Below are 25,894 nucleotides of genomic sequence, written 5' to 3'. Positions count from 1 at the left end.
GGCTACAGTGATTTATTTTACATCATGTTACATCATGTTCTTCCATTTCTTCCAAACATCATATGAGGATGAAACAGTCAGGAGGAGTCTTTCCTGAGCAAAAGTCTAACCAGCAACAACAAATAACTGTATCCCATAGGTAGTGTGACTCATCTACACTTTGTTTAATTAAGTCGACAATTTGAACGATTGAATTTAATTTAATTATTAGAAAGAAGGACTAAAGTACTTTTTGTCCTTCTGTCTAATAATTAAATTCAATACAATGTCAAAGATAATCTCATATCCACCACAGATGATCACGATCCGAAGGGATCTTTATGTTGAGAACAAACAGTAAAGAAAACTGAATGCATGTAATATACATTAGTGGTAAAAATATTTAAATTTCTCGTTTCTGTAATCAGAAACTTTGGTATAATGTTGCTCACACAAACATGATGATTCTTGAAGCAGCAATAATTTTCCACTTAACTTATATAATAATCCTCACAGAGGTACGTGGCAGCCCACATCAGTCATTCATATGCTTGGAAGCTTTATCCGTGATATTTCTATATTTTGGAACTTAAAGTTTCAGTCACACTGCGCCTGTGCGCCCGGGAATTTTATTTTGGGAATTTTCTTCCGGATGTTGAACGGTCTATTGTGGCTGGCTTGAGGCTGATCTCTGCTGCTCGCGACACAATCTCACGCAGCTGCTTTCATTTTCCAGAACTCGAGACGCAACCGCCGTGAGGGGAGCTCGAGCGTCTTGCTCCGGGGATATTATCTCTGATGGACTTGATATAAGACAAGAAAGCGCAGGTTATCTGTCATTAGATCCACTTAGGTGTAAGTTGGAAGTGCAGTTTTGCGCGAAATAAACTGCTCTAATGGTCTTGAGTGTTTTCACCTGCGCCGGTTTTAATGTGTTTTATGTGTTTGCGCTCAACAGTGAGGTAGACTTATTCGGACACGTTTTACAGGAGTCTCGGCGTTTGATTTATCCCGTGGATGCGGCTGTCGGGGTCGGTGTCTGAGCCCTGCAGGATCAGCCTGTCATAGGGCAACATGGTTTCTCTGCTTCTTCACAAGTGGATGAGGAATATTTCTCCGGAGATGCTGCTGTTGGTGCCGATATTGTGGTTTTTACCTGTGATCGGAGCGGCTCCTTCTCTGACTACCGAGCAGCTGGACATGGGGGTGGTAAGTTTCCTACCTTTCCTACACAGCCTACTTATGGACAAGTTTGTTTGTTTGTTTGTTTTCCTTACCGGCTTAACACGAGTGACTGTGGCGTGCTGTGTGTGTTTTGTTTTGTTTTCTGTGAGGGCAGCGGGATGGCAGGTTTTTCTCTCCTGTCCTACTTGGGCTACTCTCTAACGTCCAGGAAAGAGCAAGTGCTGTCTTCTCCAAATACTTGCTCTGAATGTTAACACCGCTCTGCAGTCCAACACATGAGGCAGAGTGGCTTTGCACAATGGGCGACGAAAAAAAATGTGTATAGGATCTTAGTCTTGTGAGAAATACTCTCATCCAAAAAAGAAATGAATAATAATCAGAATAACGATAAAGTGGCCTGTAATCAGTAAATGCATGTGAAGGGACCTGGCTTGGCATTTTATCGACCTCTTCCTCTGTCTGCTGACATAGTACAAATCCTGTGCCAATAAGACGACAGGAGCAAAGTGGGACAGACTAAATCCATGAGACATTGTAGGGTTTTTTTTTTTTTTTTTTTTTTATGATCAGACAATTGATATCGTTTAAATAGAGGATCCTTTACTGTAGCCTGGGGTTGTAGCAGCACATTCAACCAAACAAATTCATTAAAACAGGCAACTTCACCATGTGAAGGGTATTAAATTTTAAGTGTTACTGCTTATGACAAAAAAAAAAATCTAAGCCCTTACTGGCCATGTGGCAGATCAGCCTCAAAACATCTCATTAGGAGTTAATTTTATACAGTGTCTTATATTTTTATGTATATGTTTTGCATGAGTGGTGAAGGTAGCTTTTTGAGAGCAACACGGACTGTATAGTGGTCAGTGGCGGTACATCATGATCACAGACCCACAGCATGTGTGTCAGGCAGTCAAAGCTGAAGTTAAAGCACCTTTAAAAACCACTAATGTATATAAGCCTGTAGGTGTGTGCATGTTCTTGCCCTTTACCCAGGTGGATGGATAATGCATTGCGTTTGTTGTCCGTAAATATGAGAGCATTTTCTTTGTAAAACTTTTAATTCTGGGCTTGTAAAAGCTGATTATCGTCTTCGGAGTTGCAACCCCATTGAAGCTATGTTTTTCTCCACATTCATCCTCAGGGCAACGTCAGTTTTTGTTACTGCTCATCCCAACTTCTGTCTCTCCGTCTCCAGTTCTTTCAGCGCTCAGACTCTACTCTCTGAAACCTGCACTTGGGGATTAAGTTTTTCTTAACAAAGACTAGAACAAGAGCACTAAAATAGACCGGTTTCTGTTTCTTTACTTAATCTTTGCTTCGGGTTTTTCTTCCACCTTGAAGTGACTCGCCATGTTCTGACACATCTTGCACACCAGACACTTTGATTGTGAGCTTGTATGTGGCCATAATTGTGGGTGGAAAAAAAGAAAGTTTGAACTTAAACAAATACAGCAGAAAATTTAGGCTACCTGAATTTGCACAGAAGTTGTATATATTGTTCTAAAACCAACACAACACACACAGTATGTCCGCTAAGCTTAGATTATCCATGTTTTCTATCAGTGTGAAGTACCCAGAGTCAGTGCTGAGGTGGATGCCAACAACCCTGTCATCAGGACATGGTCTGTTGCACCTTAGCTCTGAATCATTTTTTTTTTCTGGTTTTCCAAAAGGTCAGTTTGGCTGCATCTAGCAGGGATTTCATCAGAACCTGTTCACTCCTTGTCTTCCTTGCTGTGTAGCTTTGGATACAAACAAACAAAGCCCTGAATATAGATATAAAACTATGCTGCTACCTCTGAGCACTAACCATATGTTTTCCACCTCCATGTTGGAATCAATAAGGGAAAAAAAAAAAACATGGCAACTCAACTCATCATTTTTCAGCCAGTGCAAACACTTGTTTTCTGTTGTGTATCTGTCAGATTACTTCTCTTTTTCTTTGTTTTGCTTAGTTAAACTCATCACTTTTTATTTTAACAAAGATTCAGCACAGTAGAAAAGCAATTCAGTCTTTAAGTGAAAATCAAGTTAAAGTTCATAAAGAAGTTACGTTTTTTAAGTGAAGATAAGTTTTACTATTGTAGACAGTTTCATATTGGAACTCTAGCACAAACTTTTTGTTTTCTTTTCTGGAGATTTGGGTCAACTCTGACACTACAAACGCAGCGGTATTGCCAGATGAAAAGCTGTGGTTGGTAAGAGCAGCAATTTTCTTCCATTTACCAAGGCAGAGAAAATAATACTCAAGGTGGAAGCTTTCCTGTATTTTTAGATAGAGTTGTATGATACGCATAGTCCAAAGTGGTCCTGCAGCCTCCGTGCAGGCTGTAGTCACAGGGCCATTACTCTTGTTGTGATACCTTGCCCCACTTCATGTGTTGGTAAATGCAAAACCACACTGCCCAACACAGTGAGGGATACACACCTGAAAAAGTCCACATTTGTTCTATGGACTTGGACTAAATATGTCTCGTGGTGTAGGTCATACACAGTTTGTACAGTAAAAGTTGCCATTTCCATTTTTTTTTTTTTTTTTTGAGTAAACGGCCTCAAACATAATAATTTCACACTTAGGCAGGTAAAGTCATCAGCCCCTGTGTGAAAGATTTTAGAATCTTTGTACAAATGCAAAGGAACCTGTTTTGATGTCTGTATACCCAAATTAAACACTCACAGCCTATAGGCTTATGATGTGTTTCTAGTTTCCTTTGTGTAGGCGAAGGGCTTTTGTGACCAGTTTTCACTGTGAAGGAAAAAAAAAAGGTATAAGAATAAAAACATCCGTTCTTCAAAAAACTTCAAAAAAAACACCATTGTAGCATGTTCCATTTCTCTGTTGTCCCTTGGTATGTTCAAAATGTTCCAAACAATCAGTGTTTCGCCAAAATGTGGCTTTACAACCTGCTTCCTTCAAATTTTCCAGGAGGATGCAACATGGACCATTAGCCTTAATATTCTGGTCATCGATGATGAGGTTGTCTAGATAGAAGAATTCCCTTGCACCCCAGTGTATTTCCCACTGTGTCCACACACTTTGAAAAATGGAGCATCTGGAGAGTAACTCGCTGCACTCTTAAAGTCCAACCCAAAAGGCAAAACGTTGGAACTTCCTGTGCCTAGAAACCACAAAGACATGAAAGTGCCTTTCAAGTTTATCATTTTGTACCAGTCTCCCAGCTTGACCAGTTCTTATGAGTAAGCATGTGGAATGATCTTTGTACTGTCCCCACAGGCCCAGGACAGGTTTCACATTTCCATGTTTTCTTTTTCTTTTTTTTTTTTTTGGGGTCCCAAGAAATTGTCAGAATACAGACTCTTTCTTCTTTTCTTAAGAGGAGGCACAGAAATAAGTTCTCTTTGTAGAAGCTCCTGGAGCTCCAGGGAGTGGGTGTCCTTCCGCCTGCTCTTCACAGGCCACATGTGGCTCCCTCACTCTGGAGACTGAGGGACGGCAGATAGAAAAAGTTAAGTTCATCTTCGTAACTATTCCACTAAAATTAGTGATCACATTATATGATGGAAAACCCCGATAGAAGAGAAAGCATGAACGGGGTAGAGCTCACTGCCATATCTTTTTGGAGGATGATATACCTGATAAAGGGGGGAAATGAAATTCAGACATCCATGGCTTTCAATTGCTTGAGAGAGACAGAGAGTTTTCTTTATTCATTATAAAAACAGATTCCTGTGTTTGATCACTGATGGTGAAGACAATTTATCTAGGCAGCATCATCTACCTGCAGCTCCTAGTTCATCATGAAAGAAAGAAAGAAAGAATGTATCAGTGCAGACAGCTCTGATGATGATTAGTTGGCCAATGACTGATTTCATGTCACTGGGGAGCCATAGGACACACACAGAGAGCATCACTCTGCGCCACTGTAAGGGCTGTAATGTACAGATAGGATCAGTTGATTGTACACATAATTCTTTCTCCACTGTGGATATATGTTTTGTGCATGTGTGGGTGTTTGAGTGATCTGAACTGCTATTCATTCAGGACATGAAACACGGGAAAAAAAACATAACCAGAAAACAACCCTGAGATCTTCATCATTGCTCGTATTCAGTCCCATTATATTTCATAGCCACGATGCTCCATCACATGGCATTTAGTTGAGATTGTGGATCTTTATATAACAACCACACACAGAGTCCTTAAGTAACTGAACCACACACTCAAGCACAGATCAGAAGTATTCATTTTATAGCTTTGCTGCTCTCTGGCTTGATATACCACCGCATAGCGCAATTTCAGCACTTGAGGGAACCGAGTCATAACGACTTAAATGTAACACGCTCCTTGTTTTCTGCTCTTCATATTCTGTTCCTCGTGAGGAGTATTTTCTCCACTGAAACAGAACCGCCAAGTTTTTCCCAAAGGAGCTGCTCACGTGAACACACAGGGCGTCCCTTTTGATAAGCGAGAGTGAGCTGAACAGATTAGCCGCTGATAAATTACCTAAATGACTGTACGTTCAGCCACCTGTGGAGATTTGCTCATTAAAGAAATACGAGCATTACGCATCTGAGTAATGATCCTAAAACCTTAGGAATGTGTGAGTGTGTGTCTGGAAGGACAACCACACCCCAACTTTCGTTTTGGTGTGTAATTTTTTTTCAGTGGAAACACCATCTGGCATCAGTTCCTCTGGAGCGGCAGACGCTCCCTGTCGGCTGCTCCCGTACCTCCACCGCCCCAACTGATGGTGTTTTGTTTTTTTTGTTTTTTTCTTTAAACCTTTAAATTCCTCAAATTGTAGTGACTTTTCCGATAAATCCTGATGCAGTTCACAATCCTTTTGGTCATGGGATAATAGTTTAAGTGCGGCTCGCGTTCTTAAGAGAACCATACCAATGACTCAAAGAGCATTCAGCACCAAAATAAAACCCTAATTTCAAGCATACTCACCCACTCACTCTTCGGTTTGAATCCCAGCTCATTTTATTCAAGTACCATTAATCCTCCTTCCAGTCCCCAACAACGGTTCAGGCGCTTTTAGCATGGATTGCGAGTTGGAAAATGTTCATTTTAATAATTCAGTTTTTAGTCTGAAAAATATAATAGGGATATCATTTAATTTCCAAGCCCCTGTTTCTCATACAAGCGGTCTGGCTGCCAGCATTAGCACCGCGCTCATTAGTACAGTGTTTGCCTGAAAATTGTGTACATTTCACCAGCATTATATTCAGCCCCTTCATCCTCTCCATCTATTTCGTTCCTGCACATCACATAGGAGGCTTTCTCTCTGCCACACATGATGGCTCTTCTGATTGCACCCAGAGGGGCAGGGATAGAGGGGGCTCAAAGAGAAAACTGGAAGGCAGTGACAGTCGAGGGAAAGTGCGATGGAGGGATTGCTGCAATGAGATAACTAAGGGTCAAGAGAAGCAGACATATGCTAAATGAAGAGAATTCTTCCACACAGAAGAAATATTTCTTTGATTTATCCGTCGCTGTGAGCCTAACGACCCAGGTGATTCACACCGATGGATGGACTGGCTGATTATTAGCAATAGTTAAGCAAGCGATGAGGCATGCAGGAATTAAGTGTTAAACCACGCCAGAAAAAACACAGTGGATGCTGAGTTCCATGTAAATCTGTTATTGCATTCTCAGCCTGGATCATTAGGATACTTTTAGCACCGCTGTCCCACTTCCATCAAGCAGCGTGACCTTCTGTCTGTAGAAATGTGTCGTGGGACTCATATTCAGGGCAGCCAGATTATTTCAGGAACAATGTCATGAGCGAGAGGACTTGGATGTTGGAGAGAGCATATTTCTCCATAGAGATTGACAGAGAGCGAATGTTCGGCATGTAATATATAGCACATTGTCAGCTTTTTGGGAAGAGGGAAACCAGTCATTCAATCTGCTCCCATCCAACCCGTCACCTCAGCCTTGTTAAGCCTAAAAGTTCTCCAGAGAGAAGTTTCTGAGAAGACTGTCAGCGATACTGAGGAGTTTCTGATTTCCTCACAAAACAATTCTGAAAGGGTCCCAAGAGCCCTGACGCCTCATTGGGTGCCATGGTAGCATGGCGGTGTGGGACTCTTGTGGTAGCTGCATGACTTCTGCATGACTTTTTCAAACAATGACAAGGCATCAGTTTCCAGATAATGTTTGACAGCATGAATCCAGAACTTGATTCAGTGTAGGCGATTCCTATGTTGACTCGTGAATAGAATGGAATAGAATAGTAAAATCGTGGGGTTATTCAGCAGTAGCACAGTGCCGTTTGCTTGTGATTTAATCAAAGTAAATGGCTGTGTGCGTAATTGCACTGCACTCTGATGCGACACTTTCCAAATCTAAGGCTGCAGATTTATCTGCATGCCTGTTCTTCCTTCAGATGGCTGCAGGGCTTTAATGTCAAAAATTCACTGCACCAGAAACAGACATCGTTCTGGGACATCTACTAAGAAACATTTCCCACCAAAACTCACAACGGATTTTGCCCTGCCTTATTCAAAGGAACCTGTTTGCACTTCTGCTTCCACCTGCCCTGCTTGTGCATGTAGCTAGCTACAGACAAGTTTGCTCGTTAAGCACCTTGGTGAACGTGTGTGACGACGACGCATTAAGGTGTGACGTGGATCAGATTTTAACAACTCCTTTGCAAGGAAAGTTTTCACAGACATGTTTATTAAATGTACATATTTACAGTTCATCATGCAAGATAATGCCCATAATTCCTTTTAATTCTGTTCTGTTTCTTAGTTTTTATGTTAATCTCTTTTCGTTTCTTTTAATTAAAGTGTGGTGTTCTCTGTGTAAGATCTGCAGTAAGTTTAAAAAGTTTGGGTGAGGGTGGGAGGTGGGTGGGGTGATTGCTGCTCTGGTGCTGATTGATGAAGACTTAGCCAATGCAATTCTGTTAAATTATGTTTCACTGGGAGCCCAGAGGAGCAGATAGAGGTATTTTATATGCAAACAACTGCTTGACGGCATGTAAATACATCTATGGCTCACTGTGGGAGTGGAAATCAGGTCTGTCAAGTGAGGCCAGTTACACAATGAGTGAGATTTATAAAACAGAACCATGCATATGCATAACTTTATAAATCCGACTACAACAATGCCTTTGCAAACGTCTGTTTTTTCAGAGTTTTAATCTTGTCTACAGAGTTTTGGCACAACCAAATATCCAAGTAGGTGAGTTTACAGAAGTATCGGACCACACCGTTTTCCTCAGCAGCAGATGATCCTCCCCATCTCCGATTGGCTCTTATTGGTTTCATGATTTCCTGTAACTGCGGGTTAGAAGCAGGCTGGCTCACCCTCAAGCTCCCCATGTAGAAAACCCCAAATCAACTCCATGTGGCCATCCTATTTTAACCGAGGCATCCCGTCCCCCTCTAGTCATATACTGGATCAAGGTTTCCGTTGCCAGTGCTATTCAAAGGACTCACCAGATCTTGTAATTATGGTGGTTTCTGAAGTTTTGCTGCTTCCATGTTTGAGTTAAAATAATCCAGAGGCCCGCCAACTGAACTGAAGGAAACCCCAAAGCAACAACAGAGCTCCTCTGAAGTTTGCCATCTGAAACTGGCAGAATTGTAATAAATGCAGTATGTATGTATGTGTGTTTGTATGCGTGCAAGGATAAAGAAAATGGCTGTTGCCTCTCCGGAGCAAGAAACATACTGATTTTCATCTTTGGCACAGGAGTGATGGGCACTGCTGGATTATAGTTTATTCCATAGCATACTGATGGACAGTTGGTGCAATAAAGGGAAGAAAAGCGAAAGGAAAAACTGAGGGAGTGTTTCGATGTGTGCTCTGGAATTAACTTTCAGTACTGTATGCTCTCAAAATGAGGACATGTTTGTCTGTGTGTCTGAGTCAGATGAAGAAAGAGGGCGAGAGACAGACAGAGAGAGAAATTGCACAACTGGGAGACACTGAGTGTTTGGCCAGCGTCTGTGAGTAGTGTGTTTATAGAATTATAATAAAAGCTTGGATGCAATAAGCATTAAGGCATAAAAATCTGACTTTGCCACTGAGAGCAGAATCATTTTGTCCCACAGCGTAAAACACAGCCAGATTAATTTGGAGAGTGACTGTTACGTTCAAGATTGTATCTTGAGGTGCCTATTAGCTCAGCAATTATTCATTGGCTAATTAGGTATCTGCAGTGTTTTTTCTCTCTCCAGCCCATGGGAGACAAACAAAAAGAGTTATTTCTTCGTACATCTCTCCCTAAGTGACAATTAAACTAATTACATATCCTCCACAAAAGATCAAACAATTTAGTGATCAGACTGTAAACTCCACTTGATTAAAGTAGAAATTACATCAGAGTTCAAGATCATGAGTGAAGAGCAGAAGTTGTTTGTGGCAGGTAGCCAGCATACAGTTGACCCAGGACCCAGTTTGAAAACCTACATTAACCTGATTTCCATAAATGAGGTTTCAAAAGGAAAAACAAAACAAAGACAGAAATGCATCAACTGAAAGGAGCCAAGAACAGTCAGATCTGATCTGAATAGATCCAAGGATAATTAGACCTGATCCTTTGTGGTCCACCTGAACAGGCCCAAATGGAGAGGTTTTTTTTTTTTTTACAGCACTTTACAATTTACACTCTCACATCAGAAAAAAAATATTTTGTGTGATGGAGCAGCAAGTATCCATTTGGGTATTAGACTTACTGACACACAGACCTGAGACCTGGCACAATACAAACGCACTCTACCTGACACGTTTTAGATGGAATCGGACTGGAAACTCAGATACTAGGAAAAAGTTAACACTCCTCTCAGTTGCATTTTTTATTAAGCATTTTTAGGAGTGGGGAAAATTACTTATTCTTCGTCAAGATTCTGTTTTGATCGATCGGTGCATGCTTGCAGAAAACTCTCCAGTCAGAATTCAAAGAGCTCCCTAAGCACTGGCTGCTGACTAAACAGTCATCTACTCACCTCAGCCTGTCAGATTATTTTAATGTACCATGATGAAATCGCATTTTTGGGGGAGGAGGAAAGAGTCTAGCTGAGTTATTAAACGATTGTGATGAATGTAATATTAATAGGTCACAGCCATTCTGCTTCCTTGATACTATTTAGTTTAACCAAGTTTAATTAACTGAACCTGATAAGTGTTCTATGGCTCTTCCAAAGTCTTTATCCTTTATTATTAAAACATCACTGTTCATAGGCCTTATGGATATGGTCTGATTCGGCTTTCAATATAAACTTTTTAGATATATTAACACTTTATTTCTTTCATCATTTTTTTCTTCATTTCATATCGTTGGACCCAACTTACTCAGTCTCACATAGTTATTTTTTATCATTGAATAAACTGAGTTATTTTTCATACAGTTAAATGATTATTTATTCTGAGATGTCAAAAAATAGGCAGAAGATGGTCATTATGCGTTCCCAAATCCAACGGTGCTGAGTCACTTGGTTTTTTTTTTCTGACCAAAGTCATAAAACTCAAATTCTGTTTTAATGATCTAAGATTCTCAGAGAGGCTGAAACCTAAAAATGCTGGGCATTTTAAATTATAAATTACTTAAAATGTGATTTGTTTTTTTTAAAAAGTCAATTAATTTCCCCTCGGATAACTAGCTGATTAATCCGACAGTCGTTTCAAAAACAACGTCATGGATGGATTTCTTGGTATGGTAGAAGCCCTTGTCCATTTTAGTGGAGTTTTTACTGCATTTGCAATTCATTTGAAAATAGAATCGAGATGCATTTTTAGGACAGAAGCAAGCAGATACTCTTAATAACTGTTCTTGCTTAAAGCTGCTCTGTTGTTTGAAGTACTGCAGAGGTAAACAGAAACCCTGGAGCTCCAACAAACGCACTCTCAGTTCTTTGACTACTGCATTTCTCTACACTCCTATCAAGTAGTTTTATCGGATTGTGATAAAAAAAAACATATTCATTATATTTTTTCTTTTTTATCTAGCTCTTCCTTTCTGTGTCCCGTGAACACAGGTTCACAGAATCTTTACTTTTCTTCTGTTCTATTGTCAAGCAGATTTGGCTAGATAAGGAATGCTTGCCTAAGGTGACGACAGAACATGTTTGTATACTTGTTTATGCATATATTGTGGTTGTTGATTTGTGAGTTACAGTTAGGCAGCCTTTTAGTGTGGCATCAGGTGTTCTGTGGCTTTTGCACAAGTGAAAGGAATCAGCAGGGATGTGCCTACAAGATCATTGATTGGTAAAGTGCCAATATAATATGCATATGATTTGTGTAAGTAATACAGTTTTATAATATCACATAATTATTTTGTGCGATTCTTATTATTAGACTTTACATAATAGCTGGTACTAGCATTGATTTTCAGTCCCATAAATACATTTTTAAATGGTGCACTGTGTTGGTTTTGTCATTGAAATAGCGAAAATAGATGACAGTGTTTTGGTTTATTTTTAATCTAAGATTAAGCCAGAACATTGATTTAACCTGGATAAGTACTGCATAAAGTCAAAGCTCTCTTGGTGTAATCATATCCTCCATGTTAGTTTTCTTTTTCTGTCCCTTGTGCACATAAAAACCATAAATGTATTATTTCAACTGTGCACTTTTAGTGCTGTTTTACTCTCGAAGGACATTGTTAAAAACAGTTATTGAAGTCAATTTTGGTTTTTTTTTCGTAACCACCAGACGGTCATGAGTGTAACATGAGCTCTACTTGGATTACTCTCCTACTACAAGCTAGAGTTGTCCTCGTATACAGTTTCACACTTAGCTATGGCAGCTGGACTGTGCTCTGCGCGTAAATCATCTTATTACCATATAGCATCACAGCTTTATCCACAGGAGGCAGGTTGAAAGCACACACACACGCAGCACCATCCCCATGGCATCCAGCATGGAGAAAGATATGCATTAGGAATGAAGATGTAGAAGAGTAACAGATAGGCCATGAAATAAATTGGTTCATACACTCACACGCATGGGCAAGCTGCCTGTCTCAGTGGAACTGAGGCGTTGCAGCACCCCGTTTCATTCCCAGGCTAGAAGCACTGCTACAGTTTGAACTTTGACCCCATTTCCAAACTATAGTCGTGTCAAATTGCAAACCAAGCAAGCTCCCTCTGCAACTCATTTCGTCCAATTCAACTCTCCATGTTTCAGCCTTGAAGTTAGACTTTGGTGCAGAGTGAACTCACTGCTGCAGGTTTCAGTATCTGGCTACGGAGGAATCAGCTGATCCATGGCAGGGCTGTCGTTTCTGTGCTGCGGTTTTATGGCTGCAGGTCTGGTACAGTTCCTCTCAGCCTGTCTTCCCCTAATGAAACAGCACATATCCAGACAGCTCATGCCTTTGTGCAGCACATGCAAAAACTTGTACTTCTGTCTTTGTGAGAGCACTGACATTATGCATTCCTTAGTCCCTTACCATAACCTTAATCATCACAAATAAGTGCCTAACCCCAATCCTGAGCCAATCCCTGACCTAGACCTAATCCTAGCCTGAATTCTTAACCCACACACACACACACACATCCCACCTCTGTTTCCCCTCTGGTACTACTACTCTTTTCTCAGATAATCCTTCTGTGTCACAATAACTGCTCATCACCCAGTGGTGTGTGATGTACTTTTCACAGCCGGGAGCTGTGGGGGTTTCTAAATAAAATCCTGACTTCTTTGTGGTTGTTCTTTGTTTGATGACCTCTTTCTTTTTCATAGTTGGAGGGGGGCATACACTATAACAGGTGATGAAGTTTTTGCATGCTGGAAGGTGAAACTGCTTGTCTGTGAAAATGAGCTAACTAAAGTTCGAAGCCTTGTAGGGACGAGAAGTTTGTTTGACAGGTAAGGAGGTGTTTTGCTTCTGTTGTCAGACGCGGCAGCACGCATGAGGTATCACACAGACAGGCAGCATACTCACATACAAAATCCAAGGCCGCATTCAGAGTGACAGTATCCCTGAGTGCAGCCTGAAAGAGAGTCCAAGGGAGAAAAAAAATTGAATATTTATTATTTATTAATTTAATTAATTTTATTTTATTGGTTCAGCTTTTGCCAGTTTAATTAACTCGACAAATATACACAAGTATTGTGCTATTTCCAGATAGAATGCTTTATGGCATGTACTGTGGAGCGTTGTATAAGTCCTGCTGTTTACCAGACAAGCTTTGCTGTTATTTTGATTATCTAGAACTGTAATATTAAGATCAAAACACAGCCACCAGCATCCAACTTGGGAAGAGATCTGGATAGTGTTTGTCTGTGTCTTTGAGACCAGTTGCCACCAGTTCTCAGTGTGTGTTGTCATGTCCCGGCCTCATAGCTAAACCCTTGGGCCTATAAATTACATCCAAGCTCCATAAATACACTCATATATATACCTACAGCTTGTTTGAACTTGGAGACGAGAGAGATACCATCTCTTATAACTTCACTTGAATGCAGTACATTCAAAAGGAAAACTAAACAGAAAAGAAACGCAATTTACTTAATTCACTAGATTTATTTTACTTACTTTTCACAAAAAAATCTTTGTTGATTCTAAAATCTACTCACAAATTCTCCCTCTTGGACACAGAAGTTAGCGATTATTTCTGGCAGATGATTGCATATGTGACAGTTGAGATTTGTCATGCAATCAAATGTGTGTACTTGTGTGTGTTTATCTGCATATCTGTGTGTTTGTGTCTTTGCATATTTCTTCTTTATTGTGGCATATGGGCTAAATGCCACAGCGGGGACACTGGGCAGGCGTTATTCAATCCTTGTGTTTGTGGGCTTTGGCTGGGTGCCATGCCACATTGCCGCCCACAGAGAGGGGAACTTCAAAGGAGGTTTGGGGACTTTTTCCCTGAGTGGAGCCACTGAATCTTCTGCCTGTTAAAATAAACTCCAGTTAGAGGCGCATGTCCTAATTGGCTCCAAAAGCCATCAGTCTGTTTATCTTTAAACCTAGGCTGACTTATTTTTACTGTGTGCCCCCCCCGTGTGAATCCCCTGTGGAGCTAACATCAAATATGCTATTTGGTGGATAATTTTGTCCAATGTTCCTCAGATGTCCGCAACACTTACAGCTGTGGAGAGACTGACGCTTTTGTAGTGTTAGTGCTGTGCTCAACACTTTGAACAGAAACAATTCAGGAACCCATACAAGCTCAGACAGACAACATAATGGATTTTATTTCTTTGCTTCCTTTTTCAACCTAAAGTGTTCTAATTTTGCAAGTAATATACAAATGTATTGATTTAACTATGTTGATTACACTTTTTTTTCTCCTTTAAATAACCTCACAGGAATACATATCCACTGCTGAATGGTGTTTTTTTTTTCATCTCGGTCTTCAGAGCAAACACAAATGTAATGACGTTAGGGGGGGAGCGACACACAGCAATAGCCATTTTGGAAGCAACAGGATTCCCAGTTTTAGAAGTAAAAATCTCAAAATAACACTTCCAGGTTTGTTTAATTGGATGCAAATTGTAAAAGAAGAAAAAGTCCAGACCTCCAGTTTTCCAATAAAAACACCAAAGTGCTACACACTAAACTACTGCCTCATGGAAACATGTTATGACTCTTGGCCCGCAGTGGGAAGGACTTTATGACAGGTTTTAAAAAGTTGTTGTTTATAGTACACATTTGGTTGGCATTTACACCAAGAATCACACCTAGAACACACATTTAACGTAATTCATGGTGTTCCATGAGTTGGATTGGTAATGTTAAAACTGCATCTACATAGTACAGCTTGGTTTCTCTTTGCTGCATTTCTTCAAGACTGTCCCCCCAAGGAAAACGACAAAGGCATTTCACTAAGAGAATACGACATCTATTAATCGTTAAGCGGCTTAATTATTATTGGAGAAACCGGAATGCCCATAGTTTGATGCCCAACACTGAGACCTTTGTCGCATGGCCATACCCCTCTCTACGTTTCAACCCACATCAGGATCAGATCAGAAAATACTTTTATGTGTCGGTGTATAGGGTAGTTATAAATGGCCTATTTTGTTGTTTAAATACGTTGTTCAATTTGGATTACTTGTTGAGTTATTCAGTGGATTAAGGTTCATACAAATTTTTAAAGCTGTAGTCTCAGCCTTAGATGATTTACCCCTTGTGTCGGCATCAGAAACCAGTGCAGGGTGGATATAATGTCCTACGGCTGGGTGGCTTTTGGCTGGTATGGCTCAGGTGGTAGGTCGAGGTGTTCTTCAGCGAGATGCTGAATCTCAAATTGCTCCCCAAGAGCAGGCTAGCGCATTGCATGGCTGCTCGGCCGCCATCAGTGTGTGACTGTGTGTGATTATATGAAAGGCAGGAGCTGTGAAGTGCTTTATCTTGTTCAGCTAGAAAAAATACACTCTGTACTGTACTGTTACAGTGACACTGACAGTATATATGACTTGCCACCTGTATGGCTTAGTCCAGCCTGTTGGCAAATCAGGTTTGTCTCTCAAATCAGATCTTTCGGACGGGCTTTCTGCGCTGTTGTTTACAAGTCATCAGATCGGGTTTGCGCAATATCAGCAGCCTATCTACCTGAGTTGCTGTATTGACAACAGAGGCATCAGTAACTATGCAGCTAGTTGCTTGCAAAGATGTTTTGAAATCCAATCTGAGATCAGACTGAGATACACCTGTAGAGATCCGATTGGAATCACATTTCAAACAACCTCCAAATGTGGTTTGGATCTGATTTGCAAAAATCACATTTCATGTTTATATTTTTTTTCTACAATTAATCTGGATACAATATGGATTTGCCCAAAAAGTGATTTGGCAGTCTGAACAAGGCCTGCGACAACAACATGGAAATCAGGTTTAAAACCACTGGACATATGCAACAGTCTGTGGAGCCACTAGGTCACTCTGCCCGCCGTTCACGGCTTGAGAGTCATTACATGCACCATGTTACGCTGGTGTCTTTGTCAGTTACCTCCAGCACCGCTGCCTTTCAGATAATTTCCCTCTATTACCAGCTGTCCTTCAATCTCTCCAGCCTCCTGTCTTTCACTGCTCCATATTTAACAGGATTGAACAAATGGCAGCTTCCATTAACCACGCATGTGTAGGTCACTTAGTGTTGAAGATCCAGGAGAGGAAGGTAGCAATTTTATATCTCTCCCTTCTTCTTCTTGTTCACTATATATCTCTCTCTCTTTCTCTCCTCAACAGACAAGAGTTGTGTCTCAGCTCTGTAGAACCAGCTGTCTCTAAGCCAGGGATTAAATGATTCACTTACCAGCCACATTTTAATCCTCGCTGTCACACTCTCACTTTCTCTCTCTCTCTCTCTCACAGACATACACGCACTTTTTTTTGCTTCACGTGGGTCCACCAAATTGAATTACATTTGAATTACATCTAAGAGCTAGATATATGTAATTAAACACTGGCATTCAGCTGTGAGTGGAAACTGAGTGTTAAAGCAAGCACATCCAGCAGAACGTATCCTTACAACAAATCAGCCATGTGTTCCATTATAAGCACATTAGGTGGAAGTACTTGTCTAATGAGGTGATTGAGTGCTTCAGCAGGCTGGGGTGTGTGCCATCTGCTTGCAGCATTGTGACTTTGAATCCAACAGATGACTATTATTATTATATGTCACTCCTTGGCTTTCCTTACCGCCTAAGTCTGCTGCGTGTGCAGTAGTGTAGTGTGATGTTGATGATCAATTCATTTATCAAAGAAAATTACAGAACGTTTTCTGGTTCCAGCTTCTCAAATGTGAGGATTTACTGCTTTCCTCTTTTTTATAGTGAGACCAAGCAAAAAAGGCAAAAGGACAGAGGTGTAAAAAGAAAAAGTGCTTTAATCAAGTTGCAAATTATCATAACAAATGACAAAAGTAAATAAATCCTGCTATAAGAAACAGAAAAAGAAGATTCAAAAATTAGGGCCCAAACTCAAAGGAGGTCAACTAACCTAAACCTGAACTTTCAAATGACACACAAGGAGGTTATATACACACAGGAACTAGCAGAACTACACAAACATAAAGGAAAACTGGAACAACAACATCTAACAATCTTATAAATATCCAAACATAAACAACTTATCAGAAGAAATTATTTACAAAGAAAGAATTAACTTCCAGAAAATGACGACAAAGCCAAACAAAAAGAGATCTGAGCTCTCTAAATTCAAGTTCCCCCGATCTTCCACCTCCCCGTTGGCTTCTTCCACCTCCTGTGGGCTGTACTTAAAAAGCCATCTATACTGAGCTTCAGGCCATTTTGCCAGAGGAGCTGAGTAAGATCAAAAACAAAGGTAAGTGTGTCTTGCGAATTAAAGAACCATGAGGCAGAATGTTAACTAAGTTGCATGCACTCGAATAAGAAAACAAGCTGTCATAATTTGAATAGAATAATAATATGTGAAAACAAAAGACTGTTTAGTATCACCAGGGTGTAAAATGTGACCAGATTCAAATTCTTTCATCGAGGGTCTCGTTGTCTTGTCACCGTTGTCTTGTGGCTAAATAGTTCCTCTTGGTGAAGAGGCAGATAAACATAGAAGCTCTGACTCCCCGCAATTCTGGTGCCAACTTTGGCTTCCAGTGTTTTGGTGCTCATTCACCATTTCCTTCTATGTTTGTTTTAACTCTGTGCCATGTGCCTCTTGTTCATTCAGTAGGAGCTTTTGAATGTGCCAGCTTGCACGGGTCTTGATTTTCACTGCTGTCCCAAGGATATCATGACGAAACCCAGCTCAATTGGTGAGGAGGAATATCAGACACAGAAGGGAGATGGAAGAAGAACCGGTGCTCTTCACCTCCGGGAGAAAAAACTGGAGAAGAAAAAAGATCTCATGTGGTCTTTGGAGCATCTTTTTCAGATGCCACATAAAGCAGAAGCCAAGCCTGCTGCACCACCGGGCTGTTTACTCTCTCTTCCCCTTGTACGCTTACTGAGAGCCCTGTATACAAAGTCTGGCAAAGTTTGCAGATGTTATAACCCCTACTGGCCTTTACAGATGTGAGGTGGCTCACTTGACAATGTGGAGCTCTGCAAAACAAAACAAACAAAGAAAAACATGCAGCGCAATGCACTTAAAACACTTGAATTGACTGACTTCTGTGAAAACCTGTCACATCATATTTCCTTCTAAATCAGCGGCACAGCTGTGAATGGGAATTACTTCTTATTCCTGGAAATCAACACCTCAGCCTTCTCTAATGGAGGAAACCAGTTCACCACCTCTGCTAATGTTCTTTTGTGCGCCATCTGTGTGTGGCTTCTCATAAGCTGCACTTGCACCACCAAGAACAGCATGTTACTGTTGCTCACAAGGCAAAGAGGCTAACTGACCACCAGCAGCTCTCATCTGCGAATCTGCATGACGGCTAAGCTGAGAAATAAGCAGTGCTCGGCTGACCGTTCCCACCCAGGAAAACATCTGTTTCTGAAGGCTCCCTCGGGGAAATGATACCGCTCGCTCTCAGCCAGCAGTATCTACCACATCAACAGCTCCTTATCCGGTTTGATCTCTCAGCTCAGAAAGCCAAGATGAAATGAAGTCATATCAACTGTCCTGTCAAGATTAAATTCTATTAATTGCAACTCAAAAGCGATTTTAAGATGTTTGATCCTACATGATTTGTTTATTTGGACCATCATCTGATTACTGAACTCTCTTAAAAATGTGGCCAGGCTGTGTTTCCCTTTAACCTCTTGGGGCAAATAAGTTTATGATGTGTCAAAGATCTATGATCTCCAAAATCTTTGGTGACATCTAGTCTCATATCACCTTATTAATTAATGTACTGTATTGCCACAGTTAAATAACATTTTTTTTCTTCAGTGGCATAGTATCTGGTTTGATCATAACACACACACATACACAAAGATTATTGCATCCCTCATCTGTTTTCCTTTTTCCTAGAGGGCACAGGTTGTGCGCATTCCTCCTGCAGTGTTAGTGATTATTTGCTCTCCGGTGTCCACTTGTAAAGGAACATAAGAGCTTATATGTATCATCTCTGATGCCCACATTTTATTAGATAATGACTGCAATAAATCAGATTTGGACTGTGAGAGCACAGTGGCTACTGGAAGCATATAAGTGTGTGTGTGTGTGTGTGTGTGTGTGTCCTCTGCTTAGTTTTCTCAGTTTTCTCTGCACATTCAACCTAATGTAATGTTTGCTTCATGTGGGTAAGCACACTTAGTGAAAGTATCCTCCCGGCCTACTCGCTCTTTTTTTTTTCTCTGTGCTCGAGCAAACACATTATCAGTGTTTCTCTATGTAAATTCAGAAAGTAATAAGCTGATGGTGTCGCTGTCCGCCCACATGGGAGGTAGTGTTTGATTTATTTAGATATTTTATAAAGTTTGATTTTCATGCACATTTTTGCTGTTAAGAACAGTAGGACAGTAACAGTGGTCCTCGAGCATTTACATAAAACAGAAAGGGGGAAAAAAAGGAAAAATAATCAAACCCTGAAACAAGACCCCCTCTTATGAGCAAAACTCCACACTTCATCTGAAATTTGAACAGTGTGCTGAACACTTTTCAATTAGCTTCAGTAAACACCCCAGTAAGCCCAAATAATAGCCGCAGATGGTAGTATCATGTCGACAGCAAAAAAAAAAAAAAAAAAAAAAAAAAACCTGGACACTGAATTTGGCAGAAATAGACAAAGAATCAGACCAGTCACTCCAAAAGGATGACTCCTTGGTTAAAAATAAGTAAATAAATAAAAAATAAACTTCTTCAGAGATAGCGATCATATCATCTAAAGTTTGGATCCAAAAAAACATTAACAATCTCCAGATAAGCACAAACCGTGGCATGAAATCCTACTGCGGCAAATGCTGCATCAGCTGGAAACCGCACAAAGACATGAACTGGTGAACAAAGAAATGGTTTGATTTAAAAAATTTATGTACATGTCTCGTAGCCAAGAGAGGACAGGAGACGACCACATTAGAAATGGATGAGACATTGATGCTGCCAGTTTGAAGAGGTTGCATTGATGGGTGTGAACTCCAGTTGCACCCCTGGATTGCGATAAATTCAATCCAAACAACTAGACAACAAAATAATGAAAAAATGATGAGGAAGCTAAAAGTATTGCAAGAAGAAATCTCAGAGCGGAATTTGGCTTGCCCTCCTGTTTTGTACTTTACCTTCCCTTTTTGATATGTGTTTATTGTTTTTATGCTCGGATTGAAAGGAGATGAGCGTTGTTGATAAATAAGCAGCTGAAAGAAACGTGTTCTTTCATAATGTAAAAGAGTTGTTAAAAAGAGATGGCTTACGCCATGATTCATTCTTGCTTAAACCAGTGTAGTCATGAGGGTCCATAAATGTTGTTCTTACCTATAAACATATGAAAAATGGATGCAAGGATGCTGAATGCCTCCTTCATGAAGCGTGAATCTTACTGGATGTAGAGTAACCTAAAGTAACAAGTCAAAAAACGAGTGAAGTCTAATCTTTGTAAAAACTAAAAGTTCGGTTTCAAAGTGTGCTTATTATCACACACATTAAAAATGGACTTAATATTTATGCAAAAAGGAAGATGATGTTGAAATCAGGCCAGAGTGCAAATCCTTTCCTGAATGCCTTACATTGCAAACCATTACCTATAATTCCCCCATTGTATTTGTCCCTTTCAAAGCGAGAAGTGATTTGCCCTCAATCTATAGCCCACAGGCTGTGCCATTTCTTTTTATTCCCTTTTTTTTTTTTTTTTTTTTCTTTTTCGTTGTTCCATATCAAACTGCTTCTTATTTCATTTTATCTACTGCACACGGCTTTACCGATACCACATTCCTGCAGATTGAGTTCCTCACAGCGCTCTTTTTATTTCTTTAGCCCTTTTGACAAAGGTTCTTTGAGAATGGACTGAACTACAATCTGAGATGTGGAGGTCAGCATGGCTTTTCAAGAGGTGCATGTACAGTGACTTATGATAATTATATGAAGTGTATTAAGTTGAAGGGCCATGCACTTTTGTATCGGTGTTCGATTTTCTTTCGCTACACCAGAAATTGAGGGGCTACTCAAATTTCTTGAATCCCATGTAGGTGTTTTTTTTTCTTCTTTTTGAGTGACATTTTCCTCAAAAACAAAAGTAAGAGGCATCTTTAAACATCATCCAAAGATATTTTTATACTGATATCATTCTAAGAAAGTCTTGCATCTAAAATATTGCAGTTTGGGAATACGTTCTGATGGCCAACCATTCCTTTGTCATCAGCAACCAAAGCGTTCTTATTCTATTTTAATCTAGTACATCAGTCATCCACCTCTCTCAGGAGAGAGACTCGCTATTTTTGGGGAGAGGAATGATGGAAAGGCGCAAAAAGACAGATAATGTCTAGACAGGCATTAACACTTTTTTTGTTGCCTGAGTTTAATGTGTCTCCAAGGCAGCACTCACATCACCAATTCAGATGTCAGCAACTGACAATTTTCTATGTATTTCAATAAGACCTACATTTTGAGAGGTGAGGTGGACTGACAAAGCGTGGTGGACGAAAATAATGTTACTCTTTCAAAAAAGTTTAAAATTAACAAACTTTTGACAGAGCACTGGTAAAATATGTCCACTGATATTATTCTTACAGGCAGTTTGAAAAGCGTTGCGAGTTTTGCCTTCAACACCACAATAAAAATGGCTACATCATGTTTTTGTGAATGTGACAGATGCAAAAATGTCCTCTGTGAACGCTGCCTACAGCTACTCGACCAACAGGACTTCGTGTAATATGACATTTCCTGTTTTGATTAGGTCTTAGAGTATCTAGTTGTAACAGAAGTCAATCTGTTAAGGACTGGTTATGGCTCCTTCTTGGATCTGGTTACAAGATCCAAAACTCTGCAATTCATCTAGTCAATGTTTGCTGCATTATCAAGTGCAATAATATTATTCCTACTGAGTTGTTTTTACTTCTGCAGCTATAGCACAACCACCCAGTGAAGAGCAAAGGCTGTTTTCAACACAGTATCAATCAGGACAGGGTTAATCAGTTGTTACAGATCAGTGACAAAAGATGCTACACTTCAGCACCATCAAACCTCTGTACTTTAGGTATGGTGTTGAGAGAAATGAAAGTAGAACATATTTATTTTAACAAAGATATCTTCTTTTCCCACCAAACAACTTCCCAAAACCACCTGATGAGGGACCTGAAAGGAATCAGATTCAATTAATGCTATCAAACCTCATCACCAGTATCCACTGTCAAGCTCACATGTTTTACTGGGGAATTAGGAGGTGGATTTCAACTCATCAAGTTCGTTTTCTTCAGCTCATATCTGACAAAATACGTTATAGCAGCCATTTGTTTCCAACCCATTTCTGAACATTACAATATTCCTCAATCAAAATCTCTTCAATCTCTTAAATTACAGATGCATGATAGGAGACTTGGTTTTCATTGCATACACTCATACTAACCCTGTGCTGCTTTAATACCTTTAAACTGTTGATATTATATCTGTTACAGTGGTGGTTTGTGCAAAAAGGTAATTTTGTGAATTTGTAATTTTGGAAAAGAAAATCAGATCAGCCAGGTCTATTCATTCTATGAACTGTATAATAAGCGTTTTCATCACTTTGACCACAAACTATGAAACTATGTGCAAAGAAAGGAAATAAAGTGTCAATTTATTCCTTTACTATAGTAAAGAAGTAAATTTAATATTTGAGATTTTGTCTCCCTCTCTCAGGCTCAGGTAGAAGTTAAAGGTCTCATTTAACTGCATTTCATCACTTTTGATTTGTGGAGTTGGAAACCTTTGATACTGGCCAGAGTGAAGAAGAGGGAACATAATCGAGGTTGCTTGGGAGGCAGTGGTGTCTGTGATCTTGCAGCAACTTGCTAGATATAAAAAAAAAAAAAAGAGCTGGGGTCTTCTATTCGTATCACTCTTTCCCCCTGCTTTCTCACACCTTTTGAAAAATTGCCAGTTCGGTTGTGGAGTATGTTGTATTCTCCTGGTGCCTTTTCTCTGAAGTAGATAAAACTGAATTGCTAATATTCCCATTGTGTTCTAACCAAGGCAGAGAGCTCCTGCATCTCGCTCACTATCTTTCTTAACCTTGCGTAAATTGCCCAAGACAAAGGAACGAAGGTGGGGTTTAAATCTTCTGTTGCTCCCTTTCACCTTCACACCTTTCCTCTTCCATCTCACTGTTCACCCAGGTAGAGGTTTTAGACATAGGGAAGGCCCTATTGTGAGAACAGTCAGCTCACAAGTAGAAGAGGACAGCACAGTTAGAGAGACAGCAAATTAAGTGAAATGGAAAGTGGTTAAAATGAAGGGAAATGCTGGATATAAACAGTAGTTGAGAGTTGCAGTAATTGATTTTCTTTTGGCCCCTTTGAGGCAGAGGAACTCCACAGCAAGCTGAGCACACTGCCACAATATCATCACTCTATAAAGTTGTGGTTAAAGTGTCAGCAAACAATTGCCCATTTGCACATCCAGCAGACAAAGACCTACATTAGCATTCATTTGGAGTCATGGTTCTGGCAACATGATGAATGTAAATCAGATACTTCCTCCTTCTCTTCAATATCCCTCCACCAACTCCTTATATCCGGCACTTTATCTTCCTAGGTGCTTTGGCTCACTGTGGTCACCAGCTAGTTGCTAACATTGCTGAGTGTTTGTTTGTTTGTTTGTTTGTTTTGCTAAAATGGCATTTAATCTGGAGTTAATATAAAAATATTTATTATTGGAGTGTAACTTTTTTAGCTTTTAAAAAGAAAACTGGTGAGTAATGGCAGAAAAATTAGCATCAATGCAAGCACCCCCTAATAATGTTTGCCAGTCGGCATTTCAAAGACATGAGCGGTCTCTGCCCGCCAACCATCCTCAGCGATTCTCTTTGTGCAGGGTTGCTGTCCTCTGAAGCACATGCACCATTAGACGAAGAGAGAAATGATTTGCCTCTCACCAAGTTTCCGTTTGACTTGTCGCTCTTCCCCCCCATCTGACATTGTACTCGCTAGTGTGAATGTCACTCACCCACACACTCAAACAGAGGCACATACTGTAGGAACATCTCGGATTAAGCATGACCCGGGGGTCAACATATGCTGTTGGTGTAGTGCCCACATGGCACTACTGTTTCAGTTTCTCACTCAACACACTGTATCACACGCTCTAACCAGCTACACACAGAGGCAACCCGGGAGCCTCCTGAGGATCATGTTCATTTACATTTTAGGCATTTCCTGGTTTTCTTGGCACTTGGATTGAAGATATTCTTACATGAAAATGTACATTTAGAATGTAATAGGACAATCAGGAATCCGGGTACTATAGAGGGAATAAATGACTATAAAGGTGATTAATTAATGAATAAAAACACAGTCCCTCACACTGTACCACACACTGAATTGTCAGCCTTGTTTTTTGAAATATAATGAGCAGAGAAATGACAGTAAGGGGAAATGAAGGGGAAAGAGTTTAAGTTCAGGTTTAGGCAATTTATCATCATCTGCATTTTGATTATAGCAGCACATATAAACCCTGTGAAAAGCTTGTGGCTTTGTTGCTCTCAAGCACAACATACAAATGATCAAAGAAAATGTTTTGCGCAACGCAAGGCTGAAGGTCAGTTCAGTACACAGGCTACAGAAAATTCAGTCGCCATATGCTGCATGCACACAAATATCCGCTCTGTCTCATCCTGAATCATGACCAGCCCATGTGCAACCTGATTTCAGTGAGTAACATTATACATTAAGTAGTAGTTAAAAATACACAGCATATAGTAGATGAAAATAGTACCGCAGTCTACTGTGAGTTGACGAGTGGTGACTCACATCTGTGACCCTATTGGTTTGCTGTTGCCAAGTCTTATTGCCTGTGGATAAACTAAAAGCTAAGGCCAGAAACTATTATTATGAGATGGTGATAATGGGAAATTCCTGAAGCAGAGAAAATATATCTGTAGAAGCTCTTAATTAATGTAAAAAAAAAAAATCACTTTAAAAATCAAAGCCTCCCTCCTCTTTTGATGACTCATTCAGCACTCAGGGGTATGTACATAAATTTATACAATTAAGTGATTTGGGGTGACCAGCCAACCTGCCCCATCATATAAAATTGCACTCCTCCACTTTCTTAGTACTTAGGTCTCAGCAGGAGGAGCAATATGGGTTGGAGTGTGTGTGTGTGTGTGTGTGTGTGTGTGTCTCAGATGGCAAGCATTTATAAAAGGAGTGTGGTTGTGGTTTAATTTATTAATTTCCCTCTTGTCCTCTGCCTCCTTTGCCTTCTGATCTAACAGTCGTGGGCTGAGGTGAAACGTACACCTACATTTATAAATCTTTGTGCGCTGACAAAGACTTTGCTCTCGCTAACTCGCGCCTTCTGTTGAGTGAATCCCTGAGCAATTTGAAAATCAAATCACTCTCAATCTGTCACATTAAAGCTAAAAACAGCTCTTTTTACAACACGCCACACTCTTTTTAAGGCACAGAATAGTTCATTGAGCCTTTTCTCATATTCAGTGGGCACATTCAGACAAGGTAAGTGGTAATTTCTACTACACACTGTGAGTTACTGGAAATTGGGTGACTTTCTATTTGCAGTCAGTGATGATCTTTCAAGGTTTGTTGGTGCTGAGAAAGAGATCATGTTTACACCACAGAGAAAAGTCCTTCGCTTTCAGCCTGTGAGCATCCTCATCCTCGTCGTAGATCAGTCCAGTCATCTGCCCAGGTGTTGAATTGCAGATGTGGTTCTGGCTCTCAAGTTGGCACAAAGTTTTGTTCATCTCTCTTTGTCTTAAGAGTCAAAGAGAA

The 25,894-nt window shown here is 40.2% G+C and overlaps 1 protein-coding gene across 1 annotated transcript in view; it reads left to right on the top strand.

Moving 5' to 3' along the window:
- Nucleotides 1-928: 928 nt before the first annotated feature.
- LOC121195588 (matrix metalloproteinase-17-like) overlaps nt 929-25,894 on the top strand; it is a 67,854-nt gene continuing 42,888 nt past the window's right edge. Inside the window, exon 1 of the mRNA XM_041059152.1 lies at nt 929-1,188. Within this exon, the coding sequence (XP_040915086.1) occupies nt 1,054-1,188 (135 nt within the window). The 5' untranslated portion in view covers nt 929-1,053. The remainder of the gene's footprint in view (nt 1,189-25,894) is intronic.

Source organism: Toxotes jaculatrix, chromosome 16, assembly GCF_017976425.1.
Source record: "Toxotes jaculatrix isolate fToxJac2 chromosome 16, fToxJac2.pri, whole genome shotgun sequence".
Taxonomy (NCBI): domain Eukaryota; kingdom Metazoa; phylum Chordata; class Actinopteri; family Toxotidae; genus Toxotes; species Toxotes jaculatrix.
This window is presented reverse-complemented; position numbering and strand designations above follow the sequence as displayed.